General features: G+C 54.2%; 1 protein-coding gene across 1 annotated transcript in view; it reads left to right on the top strand.

Moving 5' to 3' along the window:
• Positions 1-13,798: 13,798 nt before the first annotated feature.
• The window catches only part of LOC119956592 (neuronal pentraxin-2-like), a 79,543-nt gene continuing 75,000 nt past the window's right edge, over positions 13,799-18,341 (top strand). The window contains exons 1-5 of the mRNA XM_038783922.1: positions 13,799-13,964; positions 14,071-14,114; positions 14,239-14,304; positions 14,469-14,535; positions 17,368-17,652. Coding sequence (XP_038639850.1) covers positions 13,896-13,964; positions 14,071-14,114; positions 14,239-14,304; positions 14,469-14,535; positions 17,368-17,652 — 531 coding nt within the window. The 5' untranslated portion in view covers positions 13,799-13,895. The remainder of the gene's footprint in view (positions 13,965-14,070; positions 14,115-14,238; positions 14,305-14,468; positions 14,536-17,367; positions 17,653-18,341) is intronic.

Here is an 18,341-nt window from a genome sequence, read left to right as displayed (position 1 = left end):
TCTCAACTCCCCTCCTCTATCTCACTCCCCTCCTCTATCTCACTCCCCCCTCTATCTCACTCCCCTCCTCTACCTCACTCCCCTCCTCTATCTCACTCCCCTCCTCTATCTCACTCCCCTCCTCTATCTCACTCCCCTCCTCTATCTCACTCCCCCCTCTATCTCACTCCCCCCTCTATCTCACTCCCCTCTTTCTCTCGCTATCCCCCTTCACTCCTCTTCTCTCTCTCTTGCTCCCCCTCTCTCCCAGTCTCTTTCGCTCTCTCTCTGCCTCTCTCTCGCTCCCTCACTCTCTCTTGTTCCCGTTCTCTTTCTCGCTGCTTCCCTCGCCTTTGCATCCCCCCTCGCTCTCGCTCCCCTTCCTCTCTCTTGCCCTCTCCCTCCTCTCTGCGTTCTTTAGCTGTTTTGTGATGTTGACCATCCTGAAGAATATTTGCACTTGAGATTGTTGGATACTTTGTACAGGTTGATCTGAAAATCCTGATGATGAGTGTGAATGGTCTGTTTGGGCCATTGGCTGTATATTTCTGTCGAGCTCTGTGGGTATGCTGTAAATATATTGTAAATACGTGAATAACGGTACTGTTTTGAGACTGGAGAGTGTCTGTGGGTGTGTGTGGGGCGTACCTGCTGAACCTGAGCAGCAGTTATCAGTAATCTGAAGCTGCCGTGTGCTGGGGTTTCCCAGGAGAGGCTGTGACTCCGAGGTCTCCGACTCCGGCTGGGGGGGCTCCGTGTGAAAGGTTGTAAATCTCAAACCCCTTCCCTGTTCATAGCCACGTCCCTGCCCATAGCCACGTCCCTGCCCATAGCCACGTCCCTGCCCATAGCCACGTCCCTGCCCATAGCCACGTCCCTGCCCATAGCCACGTCCCTGCCCATAGCCACGTCCCTGCCCATAGCCACGTCCCCGCCCATAGCCACGTCCCTGCCCATAGCCACGTCCCTGCCCATAGCCATGTCCCTGCCCATAGCCACGTCCCTGCCCATAGCCACGTCCCTGCCCATAGCCACGTCCCTGCCCATAGCCACGTCCCTGCCCATAGCCACGTCCCTGCCCATAGCCACGTCCCTGCCCATAGCCACGTCCCCGCTCATAGCCACGTCCCTGCCCATAGCCACGTCCCCGCCCGTAGCCACGTCCCTGCCCATAGCCACGTCCCTGCCCATAGCCACGTCCCTGCTCATAGCCATGTCCCTGCCCATAGCCAAGTCCCCGCACATTCTCCTTTCCAAGATTTTCTCCTCCACAATTCTCTCTTTGAAACTTCCTATTGAATTTGCTTCCATCGCCCTTCCAGGCAGTGCCTTCCAGATCATGTTGGATTGCGTGAGAGTGACTGCTCATCTTCAATCTGTGTCCCTCTGGTTACCGACTCTCATGTCTGACGTACTCTATCAAAACCCTCCATAATTGTGACCCTTTCTATTCAGTCTGTTGTTGATCTTCTCCTGCTCCAAAGAGAACAATCCCAGTTCCTCCAGTTTGTCCACATTAACGGGGAATCCCTCGTAACTGGTCCTGTTCCGCTAACTCTCCGAGGGCCTGGCTTCCGAACGTGCGGGGCCCTGAATTGGGCTCCAGCTGGGGCCCAACCAGTGATTTACAAATATCAGCTTTTGTATTTTAATCCCCTGTTAATAAAGTGAAGGGGTACGATTCTGCCAAGAAATGTCTGTGTGCCACATTGGATCAGTTTGGGAGGGGGTGTTTCCCGTCGCCGTTTTGAGTGAGATCCACTCCGGTATTCACCCCCACTTCATCAGATTTTGGGGGCTTGGGGAGTTTTTCCCCAGTCCAGGATTATTTTTTTAGCAATAGGGATCTGAACTCACCCTGGAGACCGGCTCCTCAGACATGGGGGGCGCGATTCTCCCATCGGGAGACTAAGTGCCGACTCCGGAGTGAAAACCGGAGTGTTTCACTCCGGCGTCGGAGACCGCTCCCGTACACATGGGCATTACCCCCCCTTCCCCAAGTGAGGACACTCCACTATGGGGTAATTGAAGATTCCCTCACCCCTCCTTTCTGCCCCCCTTCACCTCTCAACCTTTGAGGCCCCTTCAAACCCCCCCCCTTCACTCCCCACCCTTCATATCTCGCTACAACCGCCTTTTATGGACCCCCATCCCAGGTCCTGACCTTTGGCAGTGCCAATCTGGCATTGGGAAATGCCCCTGGCAACCTGGCAGGGTGCCCACGTGTCGGGGTACTGTCCTGCCCTGTTCCAACCACTTGGGGGTCTTCAACAGCCTCCGGAGCCCCTGAGTGGCCATCATGATTGATCCACACTTGTGGAGACCAGGACTAATGGGCGCCTGATTGAGGACTTGCCGGTGCCGGCCATAATTCCCGGGCGCCGGGCGAATGCAGCCTCGGATTATCTTAAATACAAGTATCTGGATCACACCCAGCCAGGGCATGATCTGTACCCCGCCATCGGAGTCAGTTGGGTGACTTTTACCCAATTTGGGGGTTTCCCCAGATTTGCCCGTTGCACCAGGTGGGCAGCGCGGTGGATGAATCGCGCCCTAGGATCCCGTTGCCTTTTTACCAACTTCCTCGGTTTGACTTGTCACCGTGAGAATTTTATCCAGGTTCCGACAGTTCATCTCCTGCATAAAGTGAATCTTGAGGTTAACAAATAACCAAATATTTACATTTATTGTTTTACTTTGGAGCACCGGAGGCTTGGGGGGTGGGGGTGGGGTGGTAGGGGGGGTGGGGATGGGGGGGGGGGGGGGGGATGGGAGTGTAAGGTCACAGTAGGGAGATTTGGGGGGGGGGGGGGTAGGGGGCGGACGTGAGGATTAATCTTCCCACTCACTCCAATCCCGGTGGTCAGTGATGACGACCCAGCTCACCAACGACCCGGAGGTAAATTCCTGGTGGGATGGCTGGAGCTGGAACCAGCCCGCGCAGGAGCATTCACGTCAGCTCCTGGTGGGATTGGCGTCACCCGTGCCGCAGTTTGAGACGAGACCAAAGAAACGGGGTCGTGAACCCTGGCAGGCTCCTCCTGTTCCGGGACCCGAATTTCACTGCTGGGCCAACAAACTGCCCACAGACGGAGCCAAGTGTTTACGTGAAGTTTTTGCACAGTTGTTTAGGATCAGGGGCCGTTCCCTTGTGTGTCCGACATCAAGATGCTGCTGAATTTGAAACCTTGCCTGTTACACATGTAGGCCAAATAAAATAAACTTTGTCTTTGTTGCCTGACTTATATTTTTTCATTCCCAGCAGTGAGGTTGGGATGATCTCATTTAATCGCGTTCTCCCACACACACACACACACACACACAGTACTATTCTGTCAGAGGGTCAGTACTGAGGGAGTGCTGCACTGTCAGAGGGTCAGTACTGAGGGAGTGCTGCACTGTCAGAGGGTCAGTACTGAGGGAGTGCCGCACTGTCAGTGGGTCAGTACTGAGGGAGTGCTGCACTGTCAGAGGGTCAGTACTGAGGGAGCACCGCACTGTCAGAGGGTCAGTACTGAGGGAGTGCCGCACTGTCAGAGGGTCAGTACTGAGGGAGTGCCGCACTGTCAGAGGGTCAGTACTGAGGGAGTGCTGCACTGTCAGAGGGTCAGTACTGAGGGAGTGCTGCACTGTCAGAGGGTCAGTACTGAGGGAGCGCTGCACTGTCAGAGGGTCAGTACTGAGGGAGTGCCGCACTGTCAGAGGGTCAGTACTGAGGGAGTGCCGCACTGTCAGAGGGTCAGTACTGAGGGAGTGCCGCACTGTCAGAGGGTCAGTACTGAGGGAGTGCCGCACAGTCAGAGGATCAGTACTGAGGGAACGCCCCACTGTCAGAGGGTCAGTACTGAGAGAGTGCTGCACTATCAGAGGGTCAGTACTGAGGGAGCGCCGCACTGTCAGAGGGTCAGTACTGAGGGAGTGCTGCACTGTCAGAGGGTCAGTACTGAGGGAGTGCCGCACTGTCAGAGGGTCAGTACTGAGGGAGTGCTGCACTGTCAGAGGGTCAGTACTGAGGGAGTGCTGCACTGTCAGAGGGTCAGTACTGAGGGAGTACCGCACTGTCAGAGGGTCAGTACTGAGGGAGTGCCGCACTGTCAGAGGGTCAGTACTGAGGGAGTGCTGCACTGTCAGAGGGTCAGTACTGAGGGAGTGCCGCACTGTCAGAGGGTCAGTTCTGAGGGTGTGCCGCACTGTCAGACGGTCGGTACTGAGGGAGTGCTGCACTGTCAGAGGGTCAGTACTGAGGGAGAGCCGCACTGTCAGAGGGTCAGTACTGAGGGAGTGCCGCACTGTCGGAGGGTCAGTACTGAGGGAATGCTGCACTGTTGGAGGGTCAGTACTGAGGGAGTGCCGCACTGTCAGAGGGTCAGTACTGAGGGAGTGCCGCACTGTCAGAGGGTCAGTACTGAGGGAGTGCTGCACTGTCAGAGGGTCAGTACTGAGGGAGTGCCTCACAGTCAGAGGGTCAGTACTGAGGGAGTGCCGCACTGTCAGAGGGTCAGTACTGAGGGAGTGCTGCACTGTCAGAGGGTCAGTACTGAGGGAGCGCCGCACTGTCAGAGGGTCAGTACTGAGGGAGTGCTGCACTGTCAGAGGGTCGGTACTGAGGGAGTGCCGCACAGTCAGAGGGTCAGTACTGAGAGAGCGCCGCACTGTCAGAGGGTCAGTACTGAGGGAGTGCCGCACTGTCAGAGGGTCAGTACTGAGGGAGTGCCGCACTGTCAGAGGGTCAGTACTGAGGGAGTGCCGCACTGTCAGAGGGTCAGTACTGAGGGAGCGCCGCACTGTCAGAGGGTCAGTACTGAGGGAGTGCCGCACTGTCAGAGGGTCAGTACTGAGTGAGTGCTGCACTGTCAGAGGGTCAGTACTGAGGGAGTGCCGCACTGTCAGAGGGTCAGTACTGAGGGAGTGCTGCATTGCTTTAGCTGCTGTTTGATTGGCTGGGTTTCTGTATTCCCTGGTTAGATGTTAACAATCCCACAGACCCTGTTGTAAGAACATTAGGTAGTTTCCCTCATCCCAGTGTCAATATTTACCAGAATTGTTACAGCACAGCAGAATGCCTTTTGGCCCATCATGTTTATGCTAGCTCTCCCAGGGGGCAATTCATGAACTGCTACTCCGCCGCCCAAGCCTACATTGCTGCATATTCCCTCGCCTCAGACATTTAGAAAATGTAGAAATGTTTATGGCACAGAACGAGACCACTCTGCCCATCACAGCGAGACCACCCTGCCCATCACAGCGAGACCACCCTGCCCATCACAGCGAGACCACCCTGCCCATCACAGCCACCCTGCCCATCACAGCGAGACCACCCTGCCCATCACAGCGAGACCACTCGGCCCATCCCAGCGAGACCACTCGGCCCATCACAGCGAGACCACTCGGCCCATCACAGCGAGACCACCCTGCCCATCACAGCGAGACCACCCTGCCCATCACAGCGAGACCACCCTGCCCATCACAGCGAGACCACCCTGCCCATCACAGCGAGACCACCCTGCCCATCACAGCGAGACCACTCGGCCCATCACAGCCTCCCTGCCCATCACAGCGAGACCACCCTGCCCATCACAGCCACCCTGCCCATCCCAGCCACCCTGCCCATCACAGCGAGACCACCCTGCCCATCACAGCGAGACCACCCTGCCCATCACAGCGAGACCACCCTGCCCATCACAGCGAGACCACCCTGCCCATCACAGCCACCCTGCTCATCACAGCCACCCTGCCCATCACAGCGAGACCACTCGGCCCATCACAGCGAGACCACCCTGCTCATCACAGCGAGACCACCCTGCCCATCACAGCGAGACCACCCTGCCCATCACAGCCACCCTGCCCATCACAGCGAGACCACCCTGCCCATCACAGCGAGACCACCCTGCCCATCCCAGCCACCCTGCCCATCACAGCGAGACCACCCTGCCCATCCCAGCGAGACCACCCTGCCCATCCCAGCCACCCTGCCCATCACAGCCACCCTGCCCATCACAGCGAGACCACCCTGCCCATCACAGCGAGACCACCCTGCCCATCCCAGCCACCCTGCCCATCACAGCGAGACCACCCTGCCCATCACAGCCACCCTGCCCATCCCAGCGAGACCACCCTGCCCATCACAGCGAGACCACTCGGCCCATCCCAGCGAGACCACTCGGCCCATCACAGCGAGACCACTCGGCCCATCACAGCGAGACCACCCTGCCCATCACAGCGAGACCACCCTGCCCATCACAGCGAGACCACTCTGCCCATCACAGCGAGACCACCCTGCCCATCACAGCGAGACCACCCTGCCCATCACAGCCACCCTGCCCATCACAGCGAGACCACCCTGCCCATCACAGCGAGACCACCCTGCCCATCACAGCCACCCTGCCCATCACAGCGAGACCACCCTGCCCATCACAGCCACCCTGCCCATCCCAGCGAGACCACCCTGCCCATCACAGCGAGACCACCCTGCCCATCCCAGCCACCCTGCCCATCACAGCGAGACCACCCTGCCCATCCCAGCCACCCTGCCCATCACAGCCACCCTGCCCATCACAGCGAGACCACCCTGCCCATCACAGCGAGACCACCCTGCCCATCACAGCGAGACCACCCTGCCCATCACAGCCACCCTGCCCATCACAGCGAGACCACCCTGCCCATCACAGCGAGACCACCCTGCCCATCACAGCCACCCTGCCCATCACAGCCACCCTGCCCATCACAGCGAGACCACCCTGCCCATCACAGCCACCCTGCCCATCACAGCCACCCTGCCCATCACAGCGAGACCACCCTGCCCATCACAGCGAGACCACCCTGCCCATCACAGCGAGACCACTCGGCCCATCACAGCCAGACCACCCTGCCCATCACAGCCACCCTGCCCATCACAGCGAGACCACCCTGCCCATCCCAGCCACCCTGCCCATCACAGCCACCCTGCCCATCACAGCCACCCTGCCCATCACAGCGAGACCACTCGGCCCATCATGTCTGCACATTGCTGTAAAAGGATCCCCTCGCCCCAGCTTAATGCCATTTTTTTCCAGCCCTCGGTCTTTAGCTCAGTGGGGGGGGGGGGGGGGGGGGGGGGTGTCAGTAACGACACAAACTGTAAAGTTCTATGGGACTGGCCTGAGGTTGTGATTATCATTATCCACTCACCGGAAGGTTTTTGTTGTACCAAGTTTTCAGAGGATGGTTAGTTATTTGCTGTTTGAGTTTCCTTCAATCCCGTGTGTCTGGGGGAGAGAGGGTTTATGGCAAATCATCCCTCTCATCCACACTTGGGACTCTGGATGTCTCCGTCTTTATAAACATGTAACCCCTGATCCTGTTCGCCAGCTGATCAGGACCATAACGATCTGGAAGTAGGAACTGAAGGCCCTGTTGCTAAGTTTGCAGGTGATGCAAAGATCTGTAGAGGGGCAGGTAGTATTGAGGAAGCAGGGGGGGCTGCAGAAGGACTTGGACAGGCTAGGAGAGTGGGCAAAGAAGTGGCAGATGGAATACAATGTGGAAAAGTGTGAGGTTATGCACTTTGGAAGGAGAAATGGAGGCATAGACTATTTTCAAAATGGGAAGATGCTTAGGAAATCAGAAGCACAAAGGGACTTGGGAGTCCTTATTCACGATTCTCTTAAGGTTACGTGCAGGTTTAGTCGGCAGTTAGGAAGGCAAATGCAAAGTTAGCATTCATGTCAAGAGGGCTAGAATACAAGACCAGGGATGTACTTCTGAGGCTGTACAAAGCTCTGGTCAGACCCCATTTGGAGTATTGTGAGCAGTTTTGGGCCCCGTATCTAAGGAAGGATGTGCTGGCCTTGGAAAGCGTTCAGGGGAGGTTCACAAGAATGATCCTTGGCATGAAGAACTTGTCGTATGAGGAGAGGTTGAGACTCTGGGTCTGCACTCATTGGAGTTTAGAAGGATGAGGGGGGATCTTATTGAAACTTACAGGATACTGCGAGGCCTGGATAGAGCGGACATGGATGTTTCCACTTGTAAGAAAAACCAGAAGCAGAGGACACCATCTCAGACTAAAGGGAACCAGAGGGTGGTGAATCTGTGGAACACTTTGCCGCAGAAGGCTGTGAAGGATAAATCACTGAGTATCTTTAAGACAGAGATAGATAGGTTCTTGATCAATAAGGGAATCAGGGGTTATGGGGAGAAGGCAGGAGAATGGGAATGAGAAAATATCAACCATGATTGAATGGCGGAGCAGACTCGATGGGCCGAGTGGCCTAATTCTACTCCTATGTCTTATGGTCTTATATGAACACAACTAAAACAGGAGCAGATCACGGCCCCTCGAGCCTGCCCTGCCATTCAGTAAGATCATGGCTGACCGGTGTGTATATTAACAATGGCCAATGGGTTCTTGTGGTCGTGTGTCAATGGTCAAGGCCTATTTTGAGATGACCATATCTCCGAATATTCCCAGCCTTGTTTCTGCGCATCCAGTGTATTTAGGTTTCCGACTCTGTAGCAGACTCTCTGAGCAGAGAGCATCTTCTTCCCCGACTTGTACTGAATGGAGTTACACAAAGCCCGGTCAGAGCGGGCGTGCACATTGTTGCTGTCGGCAGGGACTTTGGATCTGACTGTCACATTGTAATAGTTTTTATGCAGGACCGGAGTTTCCCGGTTGTAGCTCATTTATGAAAACGCAGCCGTTATTCTGTCACACCAGTGATTGTGTACACGGCGTGAGTGTGCAAAAAGCAGAGACAATGAAATTTGCCTTTTCCAACCGTTACAATTCTGCCCCAATTTACTTTTCTAATTTCCCTGATCTGCTTCCTGACTATTTCCAGATGACAACGTGGGTTTTTACCCGAGTGTTTCTGGTTTGTATTTAATTCCGTTTCTCCTTGACAGTGAGCACTGCGTTCCCGTCTGGAATGTTGTACGTGTTTCCTGTTGTCTTTTGGGAAAATAAAATGTGCTTTGTACCAGTTGTGTGTGATGATGTTTACGGCAGGAACTTTGTGTGCAAGTGCGTGTGTGTGCGTGCCTGTGTGTATTTGCGTGTGTGTGTGTGTGTGTGTGTGTGCGTGCCTGTGTGTGTTCGCGTGTGTGCATGTTTGTGCGTGCGTGCCTGTGTGTGTTACGTGCGTGAGTGTATGTGCGTGTGTTTGCGTGAGTGCGTTTGCCTGTGTGTTTGCGTGAGTGTGCGTGCGTATGTGAGGACATATGTGTGCGTCCGTGTGAGTGCGTGCGCGCGTGTGTATGAGTGTGTGCATGTGTGTGTGTGCGTGCGTGTTTGAGTGCGAGAGTGAGTGCGTGCGTGTGAGTGTGAGTACATGGCAGCACGGTAGCATTGTGGATAGCACAATCGCTTCACAGCTCCAGGGTCCTAGGTTCGTTTCCCCGCTGGGTCACTGTCTGTGCGGAGTCTGCACATCCTCCCCGTGTGTGCGTGGGTTTCCTCCGGGTGCTCCGGTTTCCTCCCACAGTCCAAAGATGTGCAGGTTAGGTGGATTGGACATGATAAATTGCCCTTAGTGTCCAAAATTGCCCTTATGTTGGGTGGGGTTACTGGGTTATGGGGATAAGGGTGGAGGTGTTAACCGTGGGTAGGGTGCTCTTTCCAAGAGCCGGTGCAGACTCGATGGGCCGAATGGCCTCCTGCACTGTAAATTCTATGATCTATGTGTGTGCGTGTGTATGAGTGCGTGTTTGTGAGTGCGTGTGTGTGATTGCGTGTGTGTGAGTGTGTGTGTATGAATGCGTGTTTGAGTGCGGGTGTGTGTGCGTGTGTGTGAGTGTGGTGAGTGTGTGTGTGATTGCATGTGTGTCTTTGAGTGCGAGAGTGAGTGTGTGCGTGTGAGTGTGCATGTGTTTTGCTCCCCGTACCCATTAAGACCCACCCAGTCTCATCCCACTTTCACATTTTGTACCTGCTGATGTGAAAGTGTGGCGCTCACACAAGCTTGGCCCCCACCTCCACTGCCATCACTGCTTCTTGGAGATAGAGGGCCCAGTGCATTCAGTATAACTCAGCTCATTGCAAAGATATGTCTGGATGTTACATGTACACGGATGTCAATGAGTAACTAGTTCGGACAGAAGATGTGGAAGTCACATCAACCTCTAACGCAGCGATAGGCAAGCGAGGCGAGTGAGTGGGCCCCATGATTGAAATTGGGCTTGTTTACTAATGGTGACCCCATGAATAAAAATTAAATACATTTAATCCATGGAATTCTTACAGTGCGGTAGGAGGCCATTTGGCCCATCGAGTGTGCACCAGCCCTCCAGGAGAGCACCCTACCCAGGTCCACTCCCCCCGCCCTATCCCTGAAACCTCATCTCACTTGCACCTCTGTGGATACTGAGGGGCTATATTATCACGGCCAATCCACCTAACCTGCACATCTTTGGACAGTGGGAGGAAACCGGAGCACCCGGAGGAAACCCCCGCAGAGACGGGAAGTGCAGACTCCGCACAGACAGTGACCCGAGGGTGGAATTGAACCCGGGTCCCTGGCGCCATGAAGCAGCAGTGCTAACCACTGTGCCACCGTGCGACTCCAAACATGCGGAATATCTCATAATGAGTTACAGAAAATGCTTAATTATTTATATAGTAATAGAACAACGTCACGTGGAAAAAATGATTGGCTGCAGAGACAGCTTACGGCCCTCATTATTGGTGTTGTGCGTGACCAGCTCGGACCTCACCCCACCAACCTCTGTGTTACCGCTTCAGTCATATCGGTGAGAAAGAATCTACTGGGATGGAAAAGAGCGCAATCTGGCAACCCATTGCGTGAGCAACGGTCAGCAAGATGTCTCGCAGGCCACGCTCTGCTGGGTCGCGTGTGGCCACCACGGCTCTGAGGGGGACTGGCTGCAGACAGCCGACCGTGCGACCCGGGCTGGGCAAGCAACGGATGCCGGCGTGCCGGTGTGCCGGTGCCCGTGCCAACCACGGGTCAGCGCCTTGCTGCTCGGTCAGAAGGAAGATGTGAGTCCCGCTCCAGAAAGTTGAGCAGCTTCTCTGCAGGACTGAAGGAGAAGTGGGTTTTATAGGACACTGGCGTCAGTACTGGGGGAGGGGAGAGCTGTACCATTGGAATGGTATTCGCCTGCAAGGTTGTGGGAGCAGAGTTCTAGTGAGTCGTATGACTAGAGGAGGTAGAGAGAGCTTTAAACTAAGTAGTGGGAGTGGGAGGGATCACAAGAGGGGAGATGTGGTAAATTAAGTAGAAAGGACAAGGTCATCGAGCTGGGTAGAGACATCGGTAATAATCACCAGAGTGTGGCAGCAAGGGTCAGGACGTTTAAAATTCAGAGTGGACCAACAAATGAGGGCAGAATTTGCAAGGATTTTAAAGAGATAGAATGAAAGCTCTATCTCTGAATATGCGCAGCATTAATAACAGTCTGGGTGAATTGATAGCGCAAATCGAAATAAGTATACTTTCAGAAATATAGTTGCAAGGTGACCAAGGCTGGGATAAAGTATTCAAGGGTATTTGGTATTTTGGAAGGACAGGAAGATAGTTCTGCAATTAAAGATGACATTAGTACAGTATTGAGAGATTACCTTAGTAAAGGAGCCTCTAGGCAATAGTGATCATAACATGGTGGAATTTCACATTCAGTTTGAGGGTGAGATGTGTGGGTCTAAGACGAGTGTCTTAAACTTCAATAAAGGCAATAATAAGGTTTGAAGATAGATTGGGGTGAACTGAACTGGGAACTTAATTAAAGGGCAGGTGAGTAGAGATGGAGTAGCAGACATTTAGTGAGATTTTTTGTTGTAAATTTTGAATGCATGATTCTTTTCTTTTTCCAATTAAGGGGCAATTTAGCGTGGCCAATCCACCTACCCTGCACATCTTTTCATGTTGTGGGGGTGAGCCCCACTCAGAAATGGGGAGAATGTGCAAACTCCACACGGACAGTGACCAGGGACTGGGGTCGAACCCGGGTCTTTGGCGCCGTGAGGCAGCAGTGCTAACCACTGCGCCACCGTGCTGCCCAATGAAATATTTCTTAACGCTCAGGAAAAACATATTGCAGTGACGAAGAAAGACTGCAGGTAAAGGATGTACCACTTGTGGGAAAGTAAAGGAGTTAAGGAAAGTATCAAGTTGAAAGAAAATTTGGACAATTCTGGGAAGATTAGTGGTTGTTCAGAAGGTAAGATTTTAGAAACTAGCAAAGGATGACATAAAAATAGGAAGATTACTAGAGTATAAGAGGAAGCTGGCTAGAAAAATATAAACAGTAGGAGTTTCTTACAAGTATTTTAAAACGGAAAAGAGATGCTAAAGTGAGTGTTGATCCCTTAGGGAGTGAAATTGGGGAATTTGTAAGATACATAGAACATACAGTGCAGAAGGAGGCCATTCGGCCCATCGAGCCTGAACCGACCCACTTAAGCCCTCACTTCCACCCTATCCCCGTAACCCAATAACCCCTCCTAACCTTTTTGGACAAAAAGGGCAATTTAGCACGGCCAATCCACCTAACCTGCACATCTTTGGACTGTGGGAGGGAACCGGAGCACCCGGAGGAAACCCACGCAGACATGGGGAGAACGTGCAGACTCCGCACAGTGACCCAGCGGGGAATCGAACCTGGGACCCGTGCTGCCCTGCGTAATGGGGGAACAAGGAAATGTTGGAAACGTGGAGTGAATATTTTGCACCTATCTTCATGGGCAGAAGGCACACAAATGTTCCAAGAATACTAGGAAAGTGGTAAAAGGGAGGGAGGAACTTAAAACAATTGCAATCACTGGCAAGAAGATATTAGTAAGCACAATCAGCCAGCATCAACATATCTTTGTGAAATTATGTCTAATAATTGGAGATCATTTTAAGAAGTAACAAGCAAGGTGGATAAAGGGGAACCTGTAGATGTACTTTATCCAATGTCTTAGCAATCGGGTACAGTCCCACGTGAAAGTTTCCTTCACAAAATAAGAGCTCATGGTTTCTGGGGTAACATATTAGAATGGGTTAAAGGGTTGGGTTAGCTAACCGGAATCATACAATCCCTGCAGTGCAGGAAGAGGCCATTCTGCCCATCCAGTCTGTACCAACCAGGAAGCGGTGAGTAGGGATAAATCAAATCTACTTCAGGTTTGCTGCAAGGGTCAGCGCTGGAGCTTCAGCTATTTGTAATCGATGACATGGACGGATGGATGGACAGTTGCTCAATTTGCTAAAGGCACAAAAATAGGTGGGAAGCTAAATTGTGATGAGGACAAGAGTCTGCTGAGGGACACAGACAAGAGCTTTGAGATCATGAAATGGCGCTATACGAATGCAATTGTTAGAAAAACTCAACCCCCCTCATAGCTCCATAATCACCCCAAATTTATCCACCCCCCCATATTACCCTGCCGAAATTGCAAAACCAAATCACACTCTTCCCTGCAAAGATTTATTTGACATTTTTGCAGGAAAGGTGCAATGATTACGGGACCATTGCACTTTCCAACAGCGCGGGGGCTGAACGGATGGGCCGGACTCGTCTCTCTGCAGACTGGACTTTGATCTCGATTAAAAAATGCAAACACAGGGCAATGCACGGGCTGCGGGAGGGGCTGCGGGAGGGGCTGCGGAATCCCCCTCCCCTCCCGGTGCCCCCGCTCCGTCCTCCGGCTTCAGTAACCCGAGTGGGAGCTTTGCAAACGCGCCCGAGCGGTGCAAACCCATCGCTGTCCCCGGGGCTGCAAAGTCCCTGGCAACCGCCTCCGGGGGTTTGGGTTTGGGTCCCTGGCAACCGCCTCCAGGGAGGGGGGGGGGGTGCAAAGTCCCTGGCAACCGCCTCCGGGGTCCGGGTCCGTGGTCCGGGGTCCCTGGCAACGGTGCGGGTCACGTGCGCCGGGAGCCAGTGGGCGGCTGCGCGCACGCGCGCTGGCTGGGTGCAGGCGGCTGAGAGCCAAGATGGAGCTTTCGGCGGTGGGAGAGCGGGTGTTCGCGGCCGAGTCGATCATCAAGCGGCGGGTCCGCAAGGTAAGGAGGAGGAGGAGGGGGTAGTAATCAATGCAGGAAAAGCCGCCGGGTGCACGCGGCCGCCGGCCCCACTAACGTTTCCCCTTTGCATTTGCACACTTGACAGGGCCGCATCGAGTATCTGGTGAAGTGGAAAGGCTGGGCGATCAAGTGAGTGTCGGGGCCAGGGCAGAGGGAGAAAAACAAAATTAATGCAAAATAAAAGGAGAGAGGCGCGGTTTGCAAAGGTGCAATAACGAGATTTCCTCCCCCTCCTTCCCCACCCCCATTGCAGGTACAGCACTTGGGAGCCAGAGGAGAATATCCTGGACGCCCGGCTGATTGCAGCTTTCGAGCAGAGGTACAGAGTGGGGAGGGAGGCGGAGGAATATGTTTTTCTTCCCCCGATCGGGTCCATTTTGGATTTTTTATTTAATTTAATATATAATATCCGCCGTGCATGTTGCAAATTGTGCATTTCTGTTGTTTTATTTTCTCTTTTACCCCCCCTCCCATTTCTTGCAGGGAGAGAGAGAGGGAAATGTACGGCCCGAAGAAGCGAGGCCCCAAACCCAAAACCTTCCTCCTGAAAGTGAGTCTTTTGACGTTTCCCCCCCCCCCCAAAGCAGCCAGAGAGGAAAAAAAAAATCCGAATGGTGTTTTGCAAACTGACGTTTTCACGGTGACGTTTTTGCAGGATTGGGAATAAATGACGTCTCCCGTTTGCATTTTGCAGATTCCTGCACGTATTCTTCCTGTTTCTGCTTTGGTTTCTTGTTTACCATTTTGCAGGATGGGCCAGTCTTGGGGCCAGAATTACGGGGGGGGGGGGGGGTGGGTGGGTTGTGTTTCCTTCCTTCTCTTTTCCTGCAATTGAGCAAAGACTTGCATTTATATCCAATCCTGCACCAGCCAAACTCCGGAGGCTCGCTCTCTCTCTCGCCAGTCGACAGAGTGCTCGTTGTCGCAATGTTGGAAATGCAGCAACCAATTTATCCGCAGCCAGCTCCCAGAGACATAATTTACAACGCAATAATCTTGATTGTCACAAGTAGGCTTACATTAACACTGCAGTGAAGTTACTGTGAGAATCCCCCAGTCGCCACATTCCGGCGGCTGCTCGGGTTCACAGAGGGAGAATTCAGAATGTCCAATTCGCCCAATTGCACATCTTTTGGGACTTGTGGGAGGAAATCGGAGCACCCGGAAGAAACCCACGCAGACACAGGGAGAAGGTGCAGACCGTCCGCGCTGACAGTGATCCAAACCGGGAATCGAACCTGGAGCTGTGAAGCAACCGTGCTAGCCACTGCCACGCCGTGCATTATTTGCAATAACGACCAGGTCTTCACCACCTTCCAAACCCGCCTCGAAGGGCAGGGGGCAGCAAACACATGACGTCCCCCACCACCGGCTGCAATGTTCCCCTCCCAAGTCACTCACCACCCTGATTTGGAAATATATCGGCCGTTCCTTCACTGTCGTTGGGACATCATCCTGCAACTCCCTCCCTAACAGCACAGTGGGTGTACCTGCACCTCGGGGGCTGCGGCGGTTCAAGAAGGCGGCTCACCACCAACCTCTCATGGGGCATTGAGGGGTGGGCAGTAAATGGCGGCCATGCCAGAGACTCCCAAGTCCCATAAATGAATTTAAAACAATCTGTTGGTGATGTTGATGGAATGCTCAGTATTGTCCAGGACACTGGGGAGAACAGCCCAACTCCGCTTCGAAATGGATCTTTTACCGTTCCCCAGGGAATTCAATCTTTTACTCATCCTGGATTTATATTCCCCACCATTGGAGGCCACTCCGTCAGTTGTTTAGTTTCTAGGTTCCCTTCCCCGATCTCTCTCTTGTGCCTCCTTTTCAAAATGTTCTTTATACAATCGGCTTGTAATCCACCTTTTTGGCCATCTGCACCAATTGCTCCTTAGAATAGAATCACAGAGTCCCTACAATGCAGAAGGAGGCCATTCAGCCCATCGTGTCTGCACCGAACCTCTGTACGCAACCCCCTTCCCAGGCCCACTCCCCCGCCCCACCCCTGCAACACCAACTGATCTTTTTTGGACGCTAAGGGGCAATCGATCATGACCAGTCCACCCAACCTGCACGTCTTTAGACTGTGGGAGGGAACCGGAGCACCCGGAGGAAACCCACGCAGACACGGGGAGAACGTGCGGACTCCGCACAGACAGTAGCCCAGCGGGGAATCAAACCTGGGACCCTGGCACTGTGAAGCTACATTGCTAACCACTGTGCTGCCTAAGTGCAAGTTTCTTTTTGGGGAGGGGGGCACGGGACACCCAGGCAGTGAAAACAGGAGCGGTCGACCCACTGTCCTGTCCAATATTTACCCCAAAACCGAAATCACCCGAGCTGCTCATCTCCCCATCGTCACATTGCCGGGATCTTGCTGTGCACAAATTGGCTGCTGCGTTTCCTATATCCCAGCCGGGAGTAGACGTCACAAAGAGTTTCACTGGCTGTAAAGAGCTTTGGGCTGGACCTGGGCTCAGGAAAGGAGCTCTGGGAGGGCAGGAATCTCCTCAGGGTGTTTGGGGGGGGGGGGGGGGGGGGAGGGGGGGGGGGGGGGTTAGTTGCCGAGCGGGCTCCCAAAATCTCTGGAGCCCCTAAACGGTCAGCCACTGCAGCCAGGCTCCCAGTCCGGAGGATGTCACTGCGCAATATCGTCATTGACCAAAAGCAGAGAATTGGCATCATCATCATATCGAAGATGGGAATATTCGAATTGTCGAGTGGTATTGCTCTGCATTCCTTCCCCCCTTTGGTGGGGTTCAGAGCGAGAGGTCACAACACTGATATTTCCCCCTGGCTGGAGGAGACTGAATGTTATTACTGGCTGCAGGAGGGGGAACAGTGATTGGGTGCATCATACAATCATCAAACGCGAGATGTCCCCCTCTTTTCCTTTTCACTGGTCTGTTATTGCGTTTTTGACATCACTAATATCTCCCGTTTCCCGCCCGAGATGTAAATTACAGGGCGGTTTGCCAATCGGGATCTGAATTAATGAAAAATTTCCAGATTGAGAGGAGCTGACTATTGGGGTCCCTTGTCCCAATTCCTGTTGTCCACTAAGGCAGACATTTGTCTGTTTCCGTAGCTGGTTATTCTTGGAACAGACCGCGTCTGCCTTTGCCGGCTTGTAGCTTGAGTGGCCTCACTCATTCGGCATTGGGTAACCAGGAATCGCCGGCTTTTACCGCCATTGGCGTGTTTGGAAAGATTCGCAGGTTGATACCCAAGCTGTTTGGCCGCGTTATGGGCGCACCTTCCTTGGCCCTCAGATCCCGGCGTGGCCGGAGCCCCTGGCTTGGAGGTAGGGGCGGTGACTCACTGTGAAACCTCCTTAACCTGCTCTGTATTGTGTTGTAACTGCTCTGATTCTGTCCCCCAGGCCCGTGCCCAAGCTGAAGCCCTGCGGATAGGGGAGATGCACTTCTCCGTGAAGCCTGGATCTGGAGCGGCCGCCAAGATTCCCAGCAGCCTGGCCGCCTACAAGCTGAAGAACATCCGCCGCTGCTATCGGGCGTCCAAGCGGAACCTGACTCGCCCTGAGCCCCAGCCGGGCCTGAGCGGGGTCAGCCGCCCGCCGCTTCCCCTCCCCGAGACCGTCCGGATCATCAACCGTAAGGTGGAGCCTCGCAAACGCAAACGCAACCGCATCATCCTCAACCTGAAGGTTATTGACAAGAGCAACAAGACCCTGGGCAAAGCCAAAATCCCCTCTCGGAACAGGGTGATCGGAAAGAGCAAGATGTTCAGCGACAGCATCCTCCGCAGCCAGATCAGGCACATGAAATTCAATAACTTTTCCGTCTACGATAAGTCCTTCCGGACAGCAGTCGGCGACGAGAGAAGGATCGAGACTGGTGCTGGCACCTCGCACTCCCAGCCAAGTTTCCGTGGCCCTGCCCTGCACCCGGAACCCCTGCCCACCCCGCCCTGCGCCCCCCGTTACGCCGGTGACCCAGCCCCCCCCCCCCGGCAGTGACTGGCCGCGGGACCCCCGTGACCACGGAGCCAAGCTGCCCGGCGACTCCCCGAGCCCCGCCGTGCCCGACTGGCGGGAGGCTGAGGTTCTCGATCTCTCGCTCCCTCCCGAGTCTGCGGCCGGCAGGCGGTCACCTCCCGGTGGCCAGAGCCTTGGCTCGGGCTCAGACACGGAGCATGACGTGTCGGACTGGCGGCCGGAGATGTCCCCCTGCTCCAACGTGGTGGTGACGGACGTGACGACCAATCTCCTCACTGTCACCATCAAAGAGTTTTGCAATGCTGACAACTTTGTGAAGGCCGTCACTGTGAATAAGTAACCCCGAGGCCCTTTGCAGGACCTCGGTCAGTCCAGCATTCCTGTCTCTAGGGGTCATT

The sequence above is a fragment of the Scyliorhinus canicula genome, chromosome 23 (genome assembly GCF_902713615.1).
Source record: "Scyliorhinus canicula chromosome 23, sScyCan1.1, whole genome shotgun sequence".
Classification (NCBI taxonomy): Eukaryota; Metazoa; Chordata; class Chondrichthyes; order Carcharhiniformes; family Scyliorhinidae; genus Scyliorhinus; species Scyliorhinus canicula.
This window is presented reverse-complemented; position numbering and strand designations above follow the sequence as displayed.